A 16,916-nucleotide genomic window follows, 5' to 3' on the forward strand; every position below is an offset into this window, starting at 1 on the left:
ATTTAATTCATAAAAAAGAAAACGAATCCGTGGAAAGGTTTTGCGTGGTGGCAATGGAGTTTCATCGAGATGAATATTACAGCCCCATTTCCCTCATATTTCCTTTAATACTTGTTTCTTTTCATGTGTTTACGTCGCCGTATTTCACATACCTCTGCTGTTGCTGGCGGCCGTGCACGGGGGAGAACGGAACATTAACATGACAAAGGACGCACACAATGAGACTTTTAATGAACTCGGGTACTTCGCTGGGCGCCTGGTAAGCCGGGCGTTCTACCCCGGGAGAACGGGCCTATTGTTGGGTTGAGTTAATCCCCGTTCAGAACGGGAGGAACGCGGGCGCTCGCGTCGGAACGGGAAAAATCCTTTTGATCTCCTCCCTAAGTGCAATGACTTTACCAGATACCATGAACACTAACCACATACCAAGCTTGGTTGAGATTGAACTTACACTTACAGAACAATAACTTTCATGACACTAGACAAACAAATTGGCATAACTCACGGGCTACCTAGGACCTGTTGCCTGAGTCTAATCACTTTACCAGATCCCATGAGCAATTACCACATATTTGGTTGAGATTGATGACTGTACTTTCAGTGAACCTTACCAAAATGGAACTTTCTGTATACACACACACAGACACACGAAGGAATACGCGATCGCCATATCCACCTGTATGGCTTAAAACCCAGGGGGGTAAAATATAATAAGAACCTGAGCTTGACTATAATAATGTGTGATATATTTTAATCGTAAAGTTGAGGCGCTTTATCAGATGGCGGTTGGTTGTTCCCATCCTTTTAGCAGGTTAAAACCCTTGACCTACTGTAAAACACTCGGCCATCCATAATATCCATCACCGCAGGCAAATTTAAACCAGCACGCTTTCCATACAACTTTTGTCGGGCATAGCACGCAGTTGCAGGTGGCGTGTGTAAAACTTGATCAAGAGCTTCAGTGGAAGGAGCAACATACAAAAAATATAATTTAAGTAAACAGCATTGCCAAATAATCTCTTTGTAACTCATAGTTGATCTTGATTCAGGGAATAGAATGCTGAGTTATAAGTTTATATTCCTTACCGTCTTAACATGTTTATTTGTTCTGCACCGAGTCCTCCATTATTTTCTGACACAATAGCCAATCTGAACTTCAGCTCTTCAGCATCCATTTTAAACCCAGCAAGAAAGATTCCAAGATTCTGGGCAACCTTTGGGTCCAAAAAGCTCTTCAGTTTCTTCTTCGATGTTTCAACTGGATTGAAAAAAAAAAGGTTATTTCTTTACCAAGGATGCCAGGAATGTCCAGTGTTACAAATTGCATTAAGATTAAAAAGTACTACTATATATAGAACATTGTAGGATGTACATATATATATAATAAAAATAATAATTTTTTGGTTTCCCAAGTGCATACAATGGGTTTCTGATATGTGCAGACAAACACAGATCGCATACAATTTAACAAAATAACTAGAACCGAGTTGCCCCCCCCCTTCCCTAGAAATTTGGCATCCAGAGAAAAGCACAGCCGTATGAGTTAACACAATTTGCTGGAAGAACATATAGTCCCTTTTTCCACCATATTCTGCGAGTGTGTGGAAAGCTAATAGCAGTAGTTATTGTCTAACATTATCCATGATATGGTGTCCACCCCCCCCCCCCCAACTCTTTCACTTTACGGAGGTCGGGTGTCCGGTGAAAAAAAACCTGACTACCTTTCAGCACATATGAAATTTGTGGGCGCCCCCCCCCCCCCCCCCGAGGATGAGAACCCTGGCTACAGTGGCGTAGCCACCGGGGGGGGGGGGGGGGGGCGTGGGGGGCGACCGCCCCCCCATGAAACCTTGTCGCCCCCCCAGTCGCCCCCCCCCCCCCCCCCACTGAGATTTTGAGTTTCTAAAAAAATTATCATTGATCTACATGACGCCATGGGCCCTATTATGTACTACAATGTATCTTTTGCTTAGAAAATATTGGTTAAAGTGGTCAGAAATTGCCTCAGATAGCACCACAGAGCATTTAGAATCCAAAATTTTTCGGCCCTTTTAAGCGGGCCCTGAACCCCACGCCTATAGCTCAGAATTCTGGTAGCTGATTCAATGACTCCAACCTCGAAAACAATGTTCACAAAATTTTCTTATGCCTTTAGCTGAGAAAACCTCGAAAATTATGTTTAAATTATTATCTTTTGTGCTAAGATAATTATTGGATAAAGTGGTAAGAAATTGCCTCAGATCACACCACAGAGCATCGCCCTTAACCCCACGCCAATAGCTCAGAATACCGATAGCTGATTCAATGTCTCCAACCTCGAAAACGATGTTCAAATAATTATGTTTTGCCAAGAAAATATTAGTTAAAGAATGGAGGAAAGTCATAAGAAATTGCTTCAAATCACACCACAGAACATCTTAGCTGCCAACATTTCAAAATCCCAATTAGTAATCAACCCGCGCGGTCATTTTCAACTTCTCGTTTTATCAAAAGCTTTACCAACATCGAGTACAGGTACATGGTTTACATGTACACATACATGTGCATACCCTTCTTGTTGTGAATAATAATGTACTGTAGGCCAAAAGATAATTAAAAAAAAAAAAAAAAAAAAAAATAAAAAAAAAATTAAAAAATTTAAATTAATTTTGTTTTAATGTCTGTATTTGTTTGATGAAGTCAAATAAATAATAACATCAATAACATGTGCGCATATTTTTTTGGAGATGCATGCTATCGATGTTAGTTTCGAGTTCGTATCATGGTTTTACACACAATGATCTATGGCCACCGTATGCAATAGAAATATCCCGCCAACATACCTTGCAAACGCATGCTGATTTATCTTTTCTGTCCGTTGTGACAAACTCAAACTCTATTACCAATTATTCCAACCATACTCTTATTAAATTCCATGATTAAAATCTCGAACTGATGGGTCTCATCCCGGCAATAAGTGACCAAATGTGCTCACGATCGTCACTGAAAAGTACTCACATACAGTACACACAACCACACATCCATGAGATGCACACAAATGACACACCATTGAAAAACAGTTTTAGTCTGGTCCTCAAGTACTCCACTGCGCACACTGCATTGATGTCTATCAGGTGCTTGACTGCATTCTTATTAGACTTGTCACCAGTCCATCCATTATCGCGACATTTCGCCAGAAGTTTTCGGTCAAAAACGATACTTTCCTTCTTTTTTTTTTCGTTAGGTAGAAAATTGGAAATTCGTAATGTTTTGGTGGCAAATCGTATTTTCGTAATTTAACAAACAATTCGTAATAATTACGAAAAAATCGTACTAGTTGGCAGCTAGTTGGATTCTAGATCAGTGATCTAGAATCCAATTTTTTTCGGGGCCCTTAAGCGGGCCCCGAACCCCACGCCGTAAGGGCTTCGCGCTTGCATCAGTTGTGATCAAGGTATGTTCCCCCCCCACTTTGGAGAAGCAATTGACGCCCCTGCTTGACACCCCCCCCCATGAAATGTTCCAGCCCCCCCAGCGCCCCCCACTGAAAAATTCCTGGCTACGCCACTGCCTGGCTACTAGGATTGGCATGGGCGTCGCGAGGGGGGGGGCAAGGGGGGGCACTTGCCCCCCCCCCCTGGAAAAGCAAAAAAAAAAAAAAAAAAAAAAAGGAAGAAAAAGAAAAGAAAAAAAAAGGAAAGAAAAAGAGGCGCGAAGACAAAGTGGTGTAAATTTAATGAGTTGGGGGGGGGGGGGGGCAAAATGTCCCTGCCCCCCTCTAAAACTGATAAATCGAGAATGTGTTGAGAAATACAAGCATTTTTTGGCAAAATGTCTTTTTGCCCCCCTCTAGAAAAAATCCTGGCGACGCCCATGAGGATTGGGCGGTGCTAATCTTCCTGGAGCCGGAGCCGGTTCTGAAAAAAAAGGGACCAATTCTGAGTCGGAACCGGGTCCCGAAAAATTCAATGAAAAACATAAGCTCTGGAAATTACATGTAAAGAATAACTGTGTCACCTTATGAGGTCCGTGTTCCATGGATTTCGACGTGCAATATATGTATTTCACTACGTGTTTGGTTTCAAATGTTTGTCTTTTCCCTGTGAAACTATGTTTAATATGTTTTTAAAAGCAAGCCTAGTATTTATTACTTTATTTTCTGATCCTTGCATATGATTTTATTTACCGCGACGACCGCCATGCCGCCAAGAATAGAATGATCCATGCACAGCACAAGTACACACACACGGTACGCGGTACGCACGTACACACTGGTGGACCTGGGTACAAATTTACCAGGCTCCGATTCGAACGAGTCAAGGACAGTGCAGATCGTATAGCAGCCCACATGTTCAAGTGAGCAACTGCATGACTTTTCATTCTCACCATCTGACCAAAGCAAAGGATTAATTCATTTTCATGCAATGGTAGATTCCAGACTCGTATTAGTGTTTTGTACCTGTACCCCCATGGCCCGCGAAATCCAAATCTCTAAACCAGTTGTTTCCAGCCGGTGTGATATGAAAATGGACTCATGTGAACAACAGACTTCTTTTTCGTGATCGGTCCTGTTCCTAATTATCTATGCATCAGCATGCGCAGTATCAACACGGAGTCGTTCTTTCATAAACCTAAATTCACGCTACAATGCTTGTCCAAAGGGTAAATCATCCATGGTACAGGGCCAGTATTGGGTTCAATGCTCTGCATGCACGCCTCATACCAACCATCCTCAGGTCATCAGAAAGTTGTCGTGCATACATACTTAAGGGGCTGCCCCTTTGAGCCATGCATTACACATTATTGTAAATTTAGAATGCGGTCCATCCTTGCAGGAGCCATCCTGTGTTTTGGTCCAAAACAGCACCCAAAAATAGATAGTTATTAAAGTTAGTACTGGATGTGACTTGTCCTCGTTGTAACAAATCTGAGGTTTTATCCAGATTCTAATTTAGCTGCAGTGCTCTTTGCTTGTCTACCCTGTTTGGCCTACTACTTACCAGTCATCCAGGTACCTGAATAAAGTAATTAAAGCGGCCAGAATATCATTTTTTTTTTATTTGTTTGCTCTGCCCGAGTGCAGCGACTTGCGTGTTCGTGCATTTTTCTTGTCTCCAGAGTGCACCGTTTTGCGCACGCCACCGTTTTGTATCGCCATATTTCGACAAGTTGTCTATAAAAATTCAGAGACAAATTACCATTATTTTACCATTAATTTTTAAAGACTTTGTCGGCTCAGCAAAGTGACTACCTGTCTTTATTTGAAGAAAGGATATAGCCATTTATTAAGTTTATAATGGATAGAGGTCATATGATTAGGACTTTTTGTCACAAATATTTTCATGTGATAAGGACATTTCGCCTCTTCAGTAAATGAGGGCGCTGTTCATGTAATTCATTAGGGCTCATTTATGGATTTTAAAAAAATAAGTTTTCGGGGTCAAAATTATAAGAGTGTCCATAACAAGAGATATATGGATAGTTGTGTCCCAGGACAGGGTGTACACAGACATAGGATTTGAATACATTTAGTAATTTTATTTTATCTTCTCTGTAACCACCGTTACACCACATTTTCTCCCAGTTATTTCCGCCAAGTTCAGTCACGTCAAGTAATTTACATCAAGTTACATCAAGATAATTACAGCAATTTAGTTTCACCGTCATACCCTGTCACCACGAACTTGCTGCAATTTATTTCAAGTCACCAAACTTTGTCACCAATTTGTTCACTCTCCATCAAGTCACAGTATTATTATTGATTGTAGCCACTGCAAATTGTCATCTAGACTGTCACCCCATTATTGAAGTTTGCCACTCCAGACATTAAAGTCATCGTTTGAGTTGAATTGATATCTTAAATTAGTCATCGGTGCATCTCATTGCTGAGTAAGATTTCATTTTTGGCGATCTGCAGCACGGAGGCTACAGTAATCAATTCTTGCAGTGTATTTCTCCTATGGCTTTGATTTAAAAAAAAAAATCAAAATTAAAAAAAGCCCCTTTTTAAAAATATATTGCGAATATTGATATATTTAGAAATTACACTTTATTAGTTTTTCAACAACAAAAGAATCTTTCCAATTGGGTAAATTTGAGTTATGGCAAATTAAATGTACCGTACCGCTTATTTAAAGTACCCTTTTTTCATTTTGTCCACAGCGATTTGACTGCCACAATAAGAACACAGGCATGTACATGTAGAGGACAGAGGCAGAGCAGCACAGTGAACATTCAAGGGTAGCGTTCATCATTTGTAATTTGTGCATTATGTTCGTTTGAAGCAACAAAAGTGCTCACAATCTAAAGAAGGGTTCTGAACAGCTAACCTCATGAAGTTTCAGCTCAGTTAATGCTGTACATTCCAAGAAAACACTATTCTAGGATCTCAATTTCAAATCAAAAGTTGCCGAGTCATGTTTTGAATTGACCTGAATTCAGCGTCCGAGACACATTCCCGCTGAGCCAACTGCAGCTACGTGATGTCGTGCACTGAACTGACGAATTATAGCAACCGAGCGCATGTTCCCGTCATGTCAACTAATCTCATGTGCACGCTTTGCCGAATTAAACATGAACTACAAAAGGAAAGTTTCAAGAATGTGTCTTTAGACGCATCGTTGGAAATGGCCTTCTTTCATTGATTTCTTCAAACTGACAGCTTGCCAGTACAAATAATTTTGCAGGGAGTTTAGTCCTATTAGTATCTTTAAACAAAGTATGCTTTTCAACAATAAAACGTCAGTCACTTTTTGGATAGCTGCAAATGATGCACTGTAGCTTGCAGAAGTTACCAAACAGTCCTTGTCAGTCCTACCATTTCTTCCAAAAGGGGAAATGACTATTGTTGCAACACGCAAGGAGAAGAAAAACAAAAGAAAAACAAAAAAAACACATAAAAGAGAGATTACAATGTAAAAGAAGGCATAAACTACATTCCTAATAAATGACCATTTAAACCATAGACAAAATGTTAAAACTCAGCTCTTTTTTGAATTGGCCATAACTCAATATATTATTTAGCAGATTGGACAGATAATTTTGTTGTTGAAAGCTAATGAACTGCACTCTCAGCCCTTTTCTGAATTGGCCATAACTCAATAGTTAGCAGATTGGAATGTTTTTTTGTTGTTGAAAGTTAATGAACTAATCTACATTTTATTTAAGCTGTGAAAAAGAGGGGGCTTTGGGGGTCCCTTTTTTCCTCCCCTGTTCTAATGCTTCCTGTTTTGATGGATGGATGGATGGGTATTAGCATTTGGTCGACAATCTCGCCCAATGCATGGGGACTCATGAATTTGAGGGCATATCCCGGACAGACTGTGTCAAGTACCCATCTTTCACATACAATCCGGTACCAGGACCCTTCAAATTTGAATGCAGTCTCCTACCAATCGTACAACAGAAGGCTAGAGCTGAAGATATCATTTGCCCCTTTTACAGGAGTATCAAGTAGGGGGGGGCAGCAGCTCAAAAGACTGACCACTGTGCTGAGAATGACAGTGGGTTGGGTTACTTCGTTAACTATATGTTTCTGTAGAGGACGGGAATCCGCTACAAGCATTCCGTGAGGCCTTAAAAGGCCAGTAAGCAGGATCTGGACAGTAGTCCTTCCTTTTCGTGCTTCTGTACTCTCTTGAGGCATTTTGAATTGTGGATATTTTGTTGGATTCTATGCCTTTGGCTTCTGCCTGCAATAGTTCTTGAAACTTGCAAGACATATCAACAAGACATTGCCAGCCAACAAAAGGTCATTGAAGCACTTCCAAAGGTATCTATGACATTCTCTCATTGATGTGTAATTTCAAGTTTCAAAATTCTTATAAATTGCTTGAGGACAATATGCAGATTGCTATCAAGAAAGTAAAAAGCTTGTATCATGAGCTCGGATGGTAGAATCCTTTTCACAGCTGGAAGCAAAATATTCTTTGAGGAGGAATTTGAAGGATGTTGAACGCATTCCTAATTGAGAGGCCTCATCCAACTTCTTGAGAACACCTTCAGGTTACCCTCGGGTATGATCTGTGAAGCAGGCATGCAACTTGGAATTTAGAAAAAATGAGCAAACTACAAACCACACAAGACTTTGCACAGTATTTTTCAATTTGTAATGACATTCATGAGAAGTAAAAACGAGGAAATCAGCGGATACGAGGAAAAGTTGCATACCTGGTGAAGGCCCCTTTGCTCTACCAATTGATTTTGGCTAACAAGGACAGACAGAAAGGCCTCAAAGACTTCTATTGGGAACCGGAAGCATTTAAAGCCCCGTTTATAACCTCTCCTGCACCAATTACTTAGGCTGCCGATTGCATAACATTCTATTCAAATTAATGATTTCAAGACACAACAGGGTTTGGCTCCTCACTACCTGACAGATTTACTCTATTTTTATCAATCAGGTAGGGTGGGACTAAGATCTTCAACAGATATTTCCTGTTTACATGTGTGACCGGGGAAAACAGGATCTTCAAGTTTGAGATGGAGAAAATACTGTCTTATTCCTCAGTGGCCACATGGCAGCTGAGCGCAGCCAGCGCTGTGAAAACTTTCTTCAATACAAACTTTACAACATGAGTGCACTTGTCGGTGGCTAACACAAAGCTGCATTGTGTTAGCCACCGACAAGAGCACTCATGTTGTAAAGTCTCTATTGAAGAAAGTTTTCATAGCACTGGCTGCACTCAGCTGCCATGCAGACACTGAGGAATAAAACAGTATTTTTCTCAAACTTGAAGATCCTGTTCTCCCTGGTCACAAGCGTTGTAGACAGGATAGGATGGAGAAGTCTCTGGATGGGTGTTACACCAGGGTGCTGCGCATGGCCCTGAACATCCTGTGGCGGGATCACATGAGGAATGTAGACATCTACGTTGGCTTGCCGAAGGTGACGAAAAAGATCCGGGAATGCCGTCTCAAGCTTGCAGGGCATTGAGTCCGTCACCTGGAGCTGGCCGCTAGCCCAATCATTCTCTGGGAGCCCACATGGGGCACTGCCTCACTTGGGAGACAAAATCTCTCCTTCGTAGACATGCTGAAACGGGACACCGGCTTGACCACCGCTGAGAAGCTGCGCATGCTGGACCGGGACATCTGGACCGAGATCATTGGGAGGGCTCGAGCTGCCAAAGGGCCTCGACTTGATTGATTGAAGCTAAACCACAGGATGTTGGCCAGTGCCTCACATTCCTGGGCAAACCACACAGGGATCATGAATAAACATAGGGGTGATAGAAACAAAGTAACTAGTATAGAAGAACCTAATGAACAGTAATGAGGTACAAGTAGTGCAAGTGGTCATTACAGCAGAGGATTGGAATGTGGTTAATCTCTGAGTGGCGAAAGAGATTTTCCCACAGTGGTATATGAATAAAACTTAAACTGCATAAAATGTACATAAAACATACTGAACATTGGGGAATGGAAAAGTTGATACACAATTTTTTGCCGGTTGAGGACTGTGTTTACCGTGACCGTTTATTCCACAACAATATTTTAATACACATTGATTGATTGAACTGGTTAGAGCGAACTGAGAAAAATAGAACTGGGTAAATTGACAGGATGAGTGGAAATAGACTAGAATTGAATTGGAAATGGAACAGAATTGGAACAGAGTGAGGAATTGCTCCGCAGGGCAGTACTTATATATGGTGGAAACAGGAAGTCTTGGGAATAAGAAATACTTCAGAATGAGAAAACTTAGTCATATCTTGGTTTCCTAGATTCTCAGAAAGATGACTATATGAATAAGTAATAGTCCTTAAAACAATGATCAAGTAACTTGGTTGTGCTAAGAAACTGACCAGTGACTAAAACTGTAAAAGGATGCCAAAAACATGTTCAAAATATTTCACCGGTTACAGATGTTGTAGCTATTTACACAAACAAGTGATCCACGGCCCGCATATGTCGCCCTTTTAAGTTTTGTATTCTTAACAAAGTCAAAATGTGCCCAATTTTAAACAACCTAAGTGACCACTAGATGACCTTTGACCTCCAATTTTGGAAGCCATGTGAAGCACCCTCACCCAGTGATGTAGTGCCTTGATGCTGGGCCTTGGCCTTAAGGCTGCCTTAAGGCTGGATTTTAGGGCCTTGGCCTTGGCCTCGAGGCTTGAGGGCAAAAGCCTTGGCCTTGAGGGTTCAGGGCCTTGCAATTTTGAGTCAAGGCTCTTCAAGGCACATAGATTTTTGCATTTTCCAGATAAATTTGTTCTAAATTTTGCTGTTACCATTTTAATCGTATTACCATGGAGGAGGGAAGCACCCTATAGATTTGTGTGTTGGGCACACTTCCACTTTTGTAGCATCACATTTTGTTACCATTGTAGTAGATTTGCTGCAAAAATATTCCGTACACTTGTGGGGCTAATGAGATGATCACTTTAATTGCATATAACTATGGAATAGATCTGATTGGTTGTATATGTCTCCCTGATAAGTGCTAAAGATTTGCATGTATCTGTTTTAGATAATGCTGATATTTCTGACCATGTTGGGCCAGCAAATAAAAATTTCCCAAATCAGTTTCTTGAATCCCCCTTTTGTTACACTTGGGAGAATTGTGTGTCAATATAGAAGTAAATCATTATTTTGTTTAGTTAAACCATATTGAAGACCTGAACTTATACTTTAATAGATACAATGCAGTCATAAAACGGTGTAGGCCTATGCGAGCATGTTGATTGCAAGTAAAGAAATGTTGTTCTTCGTAACGAGCAATTCGTGATGATAAGGGCGGATCCAGGGGGCCAAAAGGGGCCATGCCCCCCCCCCCCAAAAAACTTTTTTTTATGTGATGTCGTAATAAAGGCAGGCAATGAGTACACCACCATCTTTTCCTCAAAAAACATCGGTTAAAATGGTCAGAAATTGCCTCAAATCGCACCACAGAGCATCTTGAATCCAAAAATTTGTCGGTGCCCTTAAGCGGGCCCCGAAGCCCAAGCCGTAATTTTTTGACCCACTTTTTTTGGGGGACCAACATTTCTTTGCCCCCCCCCCCCCCGCAAATTGTGTTCTGGATCCGCCCTTGCGTGATGATGTGTCACTCATGTGACTATAATTAGATCTATATTAGTGGTCATTTCATAAAACAGGGCCTTGGCCTTGGCCTTGGCCTTGAGGGTTAAGCCTTGGCCTCGAGGCTTGAGGGTCAAAGCCTTGGCCTTGGCCTTGGCCTTGAGGGTCAAAGCCTTGGCCTTGGCCTTGGCCTTGAGGGTCAAAGCCTTTGCTCCAACACTGCCCTCACCCAAGGATCACTCCATCCAAGTTACGTTAAAATCCATCAAATTTTGTAGAAAAAAAATACATTTTAAGCATATATGAACTATGACCGCTAATGACCCCTAAATGACCTTTGACCTCAGTCATCAGATGAAGAATTGTGTTTCCACCCAAGGGTTGACGAAAGGGTCCATGAAAGCATATACATGCATTTTAAAAAAGGCAACCTAAACTTCTGTGAATTGCATCATAATTGACCTCACTGACCTTTGACCTATGACATTTGATTTGAAATATTGCACATTATCTTTGGTACTCAATGACCCTTGAGTCCACGTTTCATGGAATTCAGGCATATACTGTGGCAATGAGAGTAAGAAATTTTATCACATAAGCAACAAAATACATTACACTCGACGCAAATACCCATTTTAGTGCCGTGTGTAAATTCCTGCGACGCAGCCACTGAACTGCTGACGTGGAAGAAACCATTGCCCCCTTTTATTTGCAGCGGCGAGATTCTGGGCAGCTAATCAGCGCTGGTTACCAGCAATTGCTTAGCCCATCAGCATGAGGAGATGTGAGTCTGAGGGTCGTTCAGTTTTTTTTTCAACTCTGTTATAATCCTGTACACGTTATTTCCAAAGAATCCACATGACAACCGCCGTGAAATATCTTGACCACTCTCTACTACCACCAGCTTTGCTGAACACTGAACAACCCTCAGACTCACATCTCAAAATTCAAGCTCCCGTTCATCTCCAAGATGGCGGAAGGCCAACTAAACGAGCTCGACATGGCCCACAAGAACAAGGCAGACTAGGATATACCGTGAATCAAAGCCAGCCGACACAGCCAGTCCTTCAAGCACCGCCGGTGATTGGGATACCATAAGCGTTGGCCACATCCGCCCAGCCGGCTCCCACAGTTCAGCCAGGAACATCCAGTCATCTGTTGTTCACAATCCCACCAGGCACCGTTCAACCGGCAACAGTGCAGTCAGCATCCGCCCTGCAGTGGAGACCAGGAGTCCCAGCGGCAACTAACCAGACGGTGACCACAGGGCAGCCAACAAAGACAGTCCAGCCCATCCCCAGGTTGGGTGAGTTGTTCAACGAACTGTACATAATTCCTGCAATTCCTGGGGGAAAAATATCCCTTCCGGAATAACATCACAGGGCACAGGTCATACGATTACAGATAGTAGCAATAGTCAAGGTGCATCTTTTTTTACACCTGTCCAACGTGCGAGCACAGTTACTGGGATTTCAGGTGGGAATTTGCCGGTCTCTTTTACAAGCTCATTTCCCTGCATAGATACGAGAGGTGCATTTAATACATCCACAGGGATTAATATGGACTGTTCGGCGGGAAGGGTTGGTTTGAACGGCCCTGGGGTCTACATATTTGGGGGGAGAGGGCGCGCTTTTGTCTATGCATACACAACCTGGGATTGTAGTTGACGGGTTTTCTAGTAATCCTACCGTCATTCCGCACATCGATTTGGCGTCACTGCTAGGCGGACATATCCCTAAGTCAGAGAAACCAAAGATACGGAAAAGCGAGTAGACATGTCTCTTCTTTTACCTGACAGTGCAGCAGCAGTAATCTCTCACACCGTCCGCTCTGCCTCATTTCATATCCGCAACATTGGCAAATTTAGGAAATACCTTACGCGCAACTCTACTGAACAAATTATTCACTCTTTTGTCACATCTCGGATGGACATGGGAAATTCACTTTTGTACGGCCTCCCTCAAGAGCAGCTAAATCGACTCCAACACATTCAAAATACAGCTGCTCGTCTCGTTACATTGACAAAAAAGTCTGCTCACATTACACCTGTGCTCCAAAATCGTCTACAAAGCTCTCAATGGCAAAGCCCCCTCTTACATCACTGAACTCCTCTCACAATACAATCCACCACGCACGCTCTGAACAAGTAATAAATGTTTACTCCAAGAACCTGTATCAATCACACCGCTCATGGGGGATAAATCCTTTTCAGCAGCAGCACCTCGACTGTGGAACCAGCTACCACTACACATTAGGACATCTGATTCCATTCTCTCCTTCAAAGCATCCCTCAAAACACATCTGATGACTCTGGCTTTTGCTTAATGAATCTGGCTTTAAAAATTTCTTTCCGTTTATTGTTTCTGAGCCAGGTGCATTCTGATCACGTGAGCGGCGTGGGTGTCGGTGTGCATTCGCCACATCTTTATGTTTACATCTGAATTGGAGATGCCTGACGATGTAGGCCGACGTTCATGTTGTTCACGTGGGAAGAATGCACCAAGACACCAACAGAGTGTATATGTTGTTTCTTATTTTAAAATTTGTAATTTGTTTTCTCTCTCTATTGGTATTATGTTTATTTTCTGAGTAAATTAGATTTATTGTGTTTATTGGGCCTTGAGCGCCTTAATAGGTGGATATGTGCGCTTTATAAATCTTCATTATTATTATTATTATTATTAATTGCAAAGGCTAACAGAGCTTCTGAGGTTGGCTCGTTGTAGAGAATAATAAGATGTTTTTGCGGCCTAACACATCACCATCGGCCCGTCCGAACAAACTAGACACATGGGACAAGTGGGTTTCCGCATTCCATGCTTTCATGGCCATCCATCTCATTAAGTTTCCTTATCAGGCCATCGAACTGCAGTAAATGCACGGCTGCTGTTAAATGATCTGGTTATGGGTGGAGTTTATACGATGAACAGTTCCGCCTCCGGCAGGAAGCCCAACCCAATCGGTCTTGGGCGGAGTTGGAAGCAGAGTTGTCGCTAACCATGGCGACATCTGCAGTTGGTTCAGCCAGCAACACACAGCCCAATGCCATGCTGTGCACGAGCAATCGGGTATGCTTTGCATTCAATGGCCCTGGTGGCTGTAGATATCAACACCAGTGTGCAAAATGCTCCAGGGCGGGTTAAACGGCGCGCATGTCTGCAAAAGGGGTTTAAGAAAAGGGGTACGTACTCATAGACTGCGCCAGTAAATCCCATGATGAGGCTAGACAACTCCTTCCCAAACATAAAGAAGAATGCTCAACCGGCCGCAGCCAGTAAAGTAAATTTTCATGCTCCCAACGCCAATTAATCTGCATCATAATGGTAACAATTTTAAGAGAGGGTTTTTCGAAGGGATTCTCTTTAGGTTACAATGGCCCGCGGGTTTGCAGGGATTGAGATTGTCTCCATTCCGCATCATCACAGCCGATAGTGTTAAACAAAAATCGCTAGAGAAATTTAGGCGGGCTGCATAGCCAGGCCCTTTATGGCCTGCCCCTTTGATAACTTACATTATTCTGCAATTGGATTAGTACCCAAGAAAGATCCAGGTGAGTTTCGATTATTTCACCAACTATCATTTCCATATGGCAGTTCCATTAATGATTTTATTGACAGTGCGCAATGTAGAGTAAAATACACATCGTTTGATGTCGCAGTTCAACAGTAGTGCAATCAGGAAAAGGCGCATATATTGCAAAATCTGACATTAATCAGCGTTCCGCCTGTTCCGGTTTTAACCAGGGATTATGGGCAAATAGGCTTTAAGTTTTTGAACCAGTTTTACTTTGATAAATGCCTTCCAATGGGGTGTGCAATTTCTTGCATGCTTTTTGAAAAGTTTAGCACTTTCCTGGAATTCAGAGTGCAGCAAATGGCACAAGAGGGCTATATTACGCATTATCTAGACAAGAATGCTTGAGTAACTTTTGGACTGCCTGCAATGAGCTGGGGGTTCCTATTGCAAGGGGGAAAAAATGAAGGTCCAAGGCAGGTACTGACTTTATTGGGACTAGAAATAGACAAGGTTCAATGACAGGTTAGAGTTCAAATGGACAAAGTTACAACAATCACTAACCAGATTTGTACTATGCTTGGGAAGCCTAAGTCCACTCTAGTTAAGATTCAATCGCTTAGCGGTTCACTCAACTTTGTTTGTATAAGGCACTTGTATCTCCATGACAAAGGGTACTAGGCTCCCACATCATAGGGTTCACATAACACAGGGGGGAAAACTCAACTTGCTGATGTGGCTTACCTTCTTGTGACAATAAAATGGCGTTACCCCAATTTGAAACAAATAAGACTGGGAATACTCTGATGTAATGAGTTTTTACAGATGCCACCGGTTCACTTGGGTTTGGGGCATATTTTAAGGGGATAGATTTAAGTAGGTTAGCTGGACCATTTGACAGGCCTCCATTTCCTCAACTGCAATGTTTATCTATAGGGCTGGTGCCCAAACATGAACCTGGTACTTAACGTATGATACATCACCTTCATTTCCAGCTGGGTGGGTCTATTAATGACTCTATTGATAAGGGTTTATGTGTCTTTCATTATGCTTCTTTTGATAAAGCAGTTGAAAAAGTTCATGCAAATGGTAATGGGGCATGGTTGGCTAAGTCCGATATTTAATTTGCATTTCGGCTGCTTCCAGTAGCCCCGGCAGACTGTGAGTTACTGGGTCTTACATATCAAGATAAATTTTACTTTGACAAATGTTTACCGATGGGTTGTTCAGTATCTTGTGCACTATTTGAGAAATTTAGCACATTTTTGGAGTTTTGCATCTGTGAAATTTAAAGGTCGTCATCAATCACTCACTACCTGGATAATTTTTTCTTTGTTGACAAGTCATGGGCTGGATGCAAACACCTGCTGGACGAGTTTTCAGCAATGTGTTCACAACTGGGGATTCATCTTGCATTTGAGAAGACTGATGGCCCACAGCAAACTATAACTTATTTGGGTTCAGAAACTGTCTCCGAGCACATGCAGGTGCGTGTGCCAGTAGACAAAGTTGTAGCACTTAAAGAAGAAATACAAAAAGTGCTGCTCAAGTGTGTGTAGGGTGGTGGCGCTGGGGAGAACACTGACACAGGGTTTAACTAAACCTTACCACAGAGTACGGCTTTCCATTGGGGTCAAACAGGATTTTGCAATGTGGTTGGAATTCTTACCCCATTTTAATATTTTCCTGCTGTTTGATTCCTAAAAAATAACCTGAAAGGTCTATTTATTTAATGCTGGTTCTGATGTCTGGTTTTGATTACCAAATCGGATTGAATTCCAAGTGGTAGATTTTTCCCACGCATAGTTGTACTTCACATCTTTGTTGTGATGTTCCTGTTCTCGCACGCAAAGGAACGGTGGATTTACGTAACAATACCCATTCAGTGAAGCATATATCCGAGCATGGCATGAGAGCGTGTGCAAAATGACGGGGGGGGGGGGGGGGGGGAGGTGTCATTCAGAACTGGAAGGAACCTATGCGCAGCAGGCATGCAAATGGTCAAAGGGGAGGGGGAAGGGGAGGGGAAGCAAAATCAACACATACAGACTGAATGGAACAATTATTAAATCCAATACCTTTCTCAACTGCTTCGGAAATACTGTGTTCTGTCTTCTGTGAGTACATTTGCTGAAGGAATTCTGCATCTACCTTCCTGGTAAGGTCTCTTGCATTTTGCCAGATAGATGTTTTAATCTGTAATAAAAACATTGAACAAACAGGTTTTATTAAAATCTCCTTTGCAATTTTGAATTCACGCACTCTTACTTTGGCTCTATAAGTGCCCAACTGTGTGCAACAAAGTGCCCTTTGTGCATGCCTGCAGTACCGATGCACCCTCTTTCACGCGGCACACTAAAATAGCCCAATGCACTAACAGTGTTTCCCCTTGTGCCATG

The 16,916-nt window shown here is 42.2% G+C and overlaps 1 protein-coding gene across 2 annotated transcripts in view; it reads right to left on the bottom strand.

The window, feature by feature from the left end:
- LOC119739268 (protein diaphanous homolog 3-like) overlaps positions 1 to 16,710 on the bottom strand; it is a 124,407-nt gene extending 107,697 nt beyond the window's left edge. Inside the window, exons 1-2 of one of the 2 annotated variants that reach the window (XM_038214129.1) lie at positions 16,596 to 16,710; positions 1,087 to 1,258 (exon numbers count right to left, since the gene is read on the bottom strand). In XM_038214129.1, the coding sequence (XP_038070057.1) occupies positions 1,087 to 1,258; positions 16,596 to 16,644 (221 nt within the window). In that variant the 5' untranslated portion in view covers positions 16,645 to 16,710. Of the gene's footprint in view, positions 1 to 1,086; positions 1,259 to 2,822; positions 2,865 to 16,595 lie in introns of those variants that run through there. The other variant, XM_038214130.1, reaches the window with a different exon arrangement.
- Between the last annotated feature and the right edge of the window lie 206 nt (positions 16,711 to 16,916).

This window comes from Patiria miniata, unplaced genomic scaffold, assembly GCF_015706575.1.
Source record: "Patiria miniata isolate m_02_andy unplaced genomic scaffold, ASM1570657v1 HiC_scaffold_30, whole genome shotgun sequence".
Taxonomy (NCBI): domain Eukaryota; kingdom Metazoa; phylum Echinodermata; class Asteroidea; order Valvatida; family Asterinidae; genus Patiria; species Patiria miniata.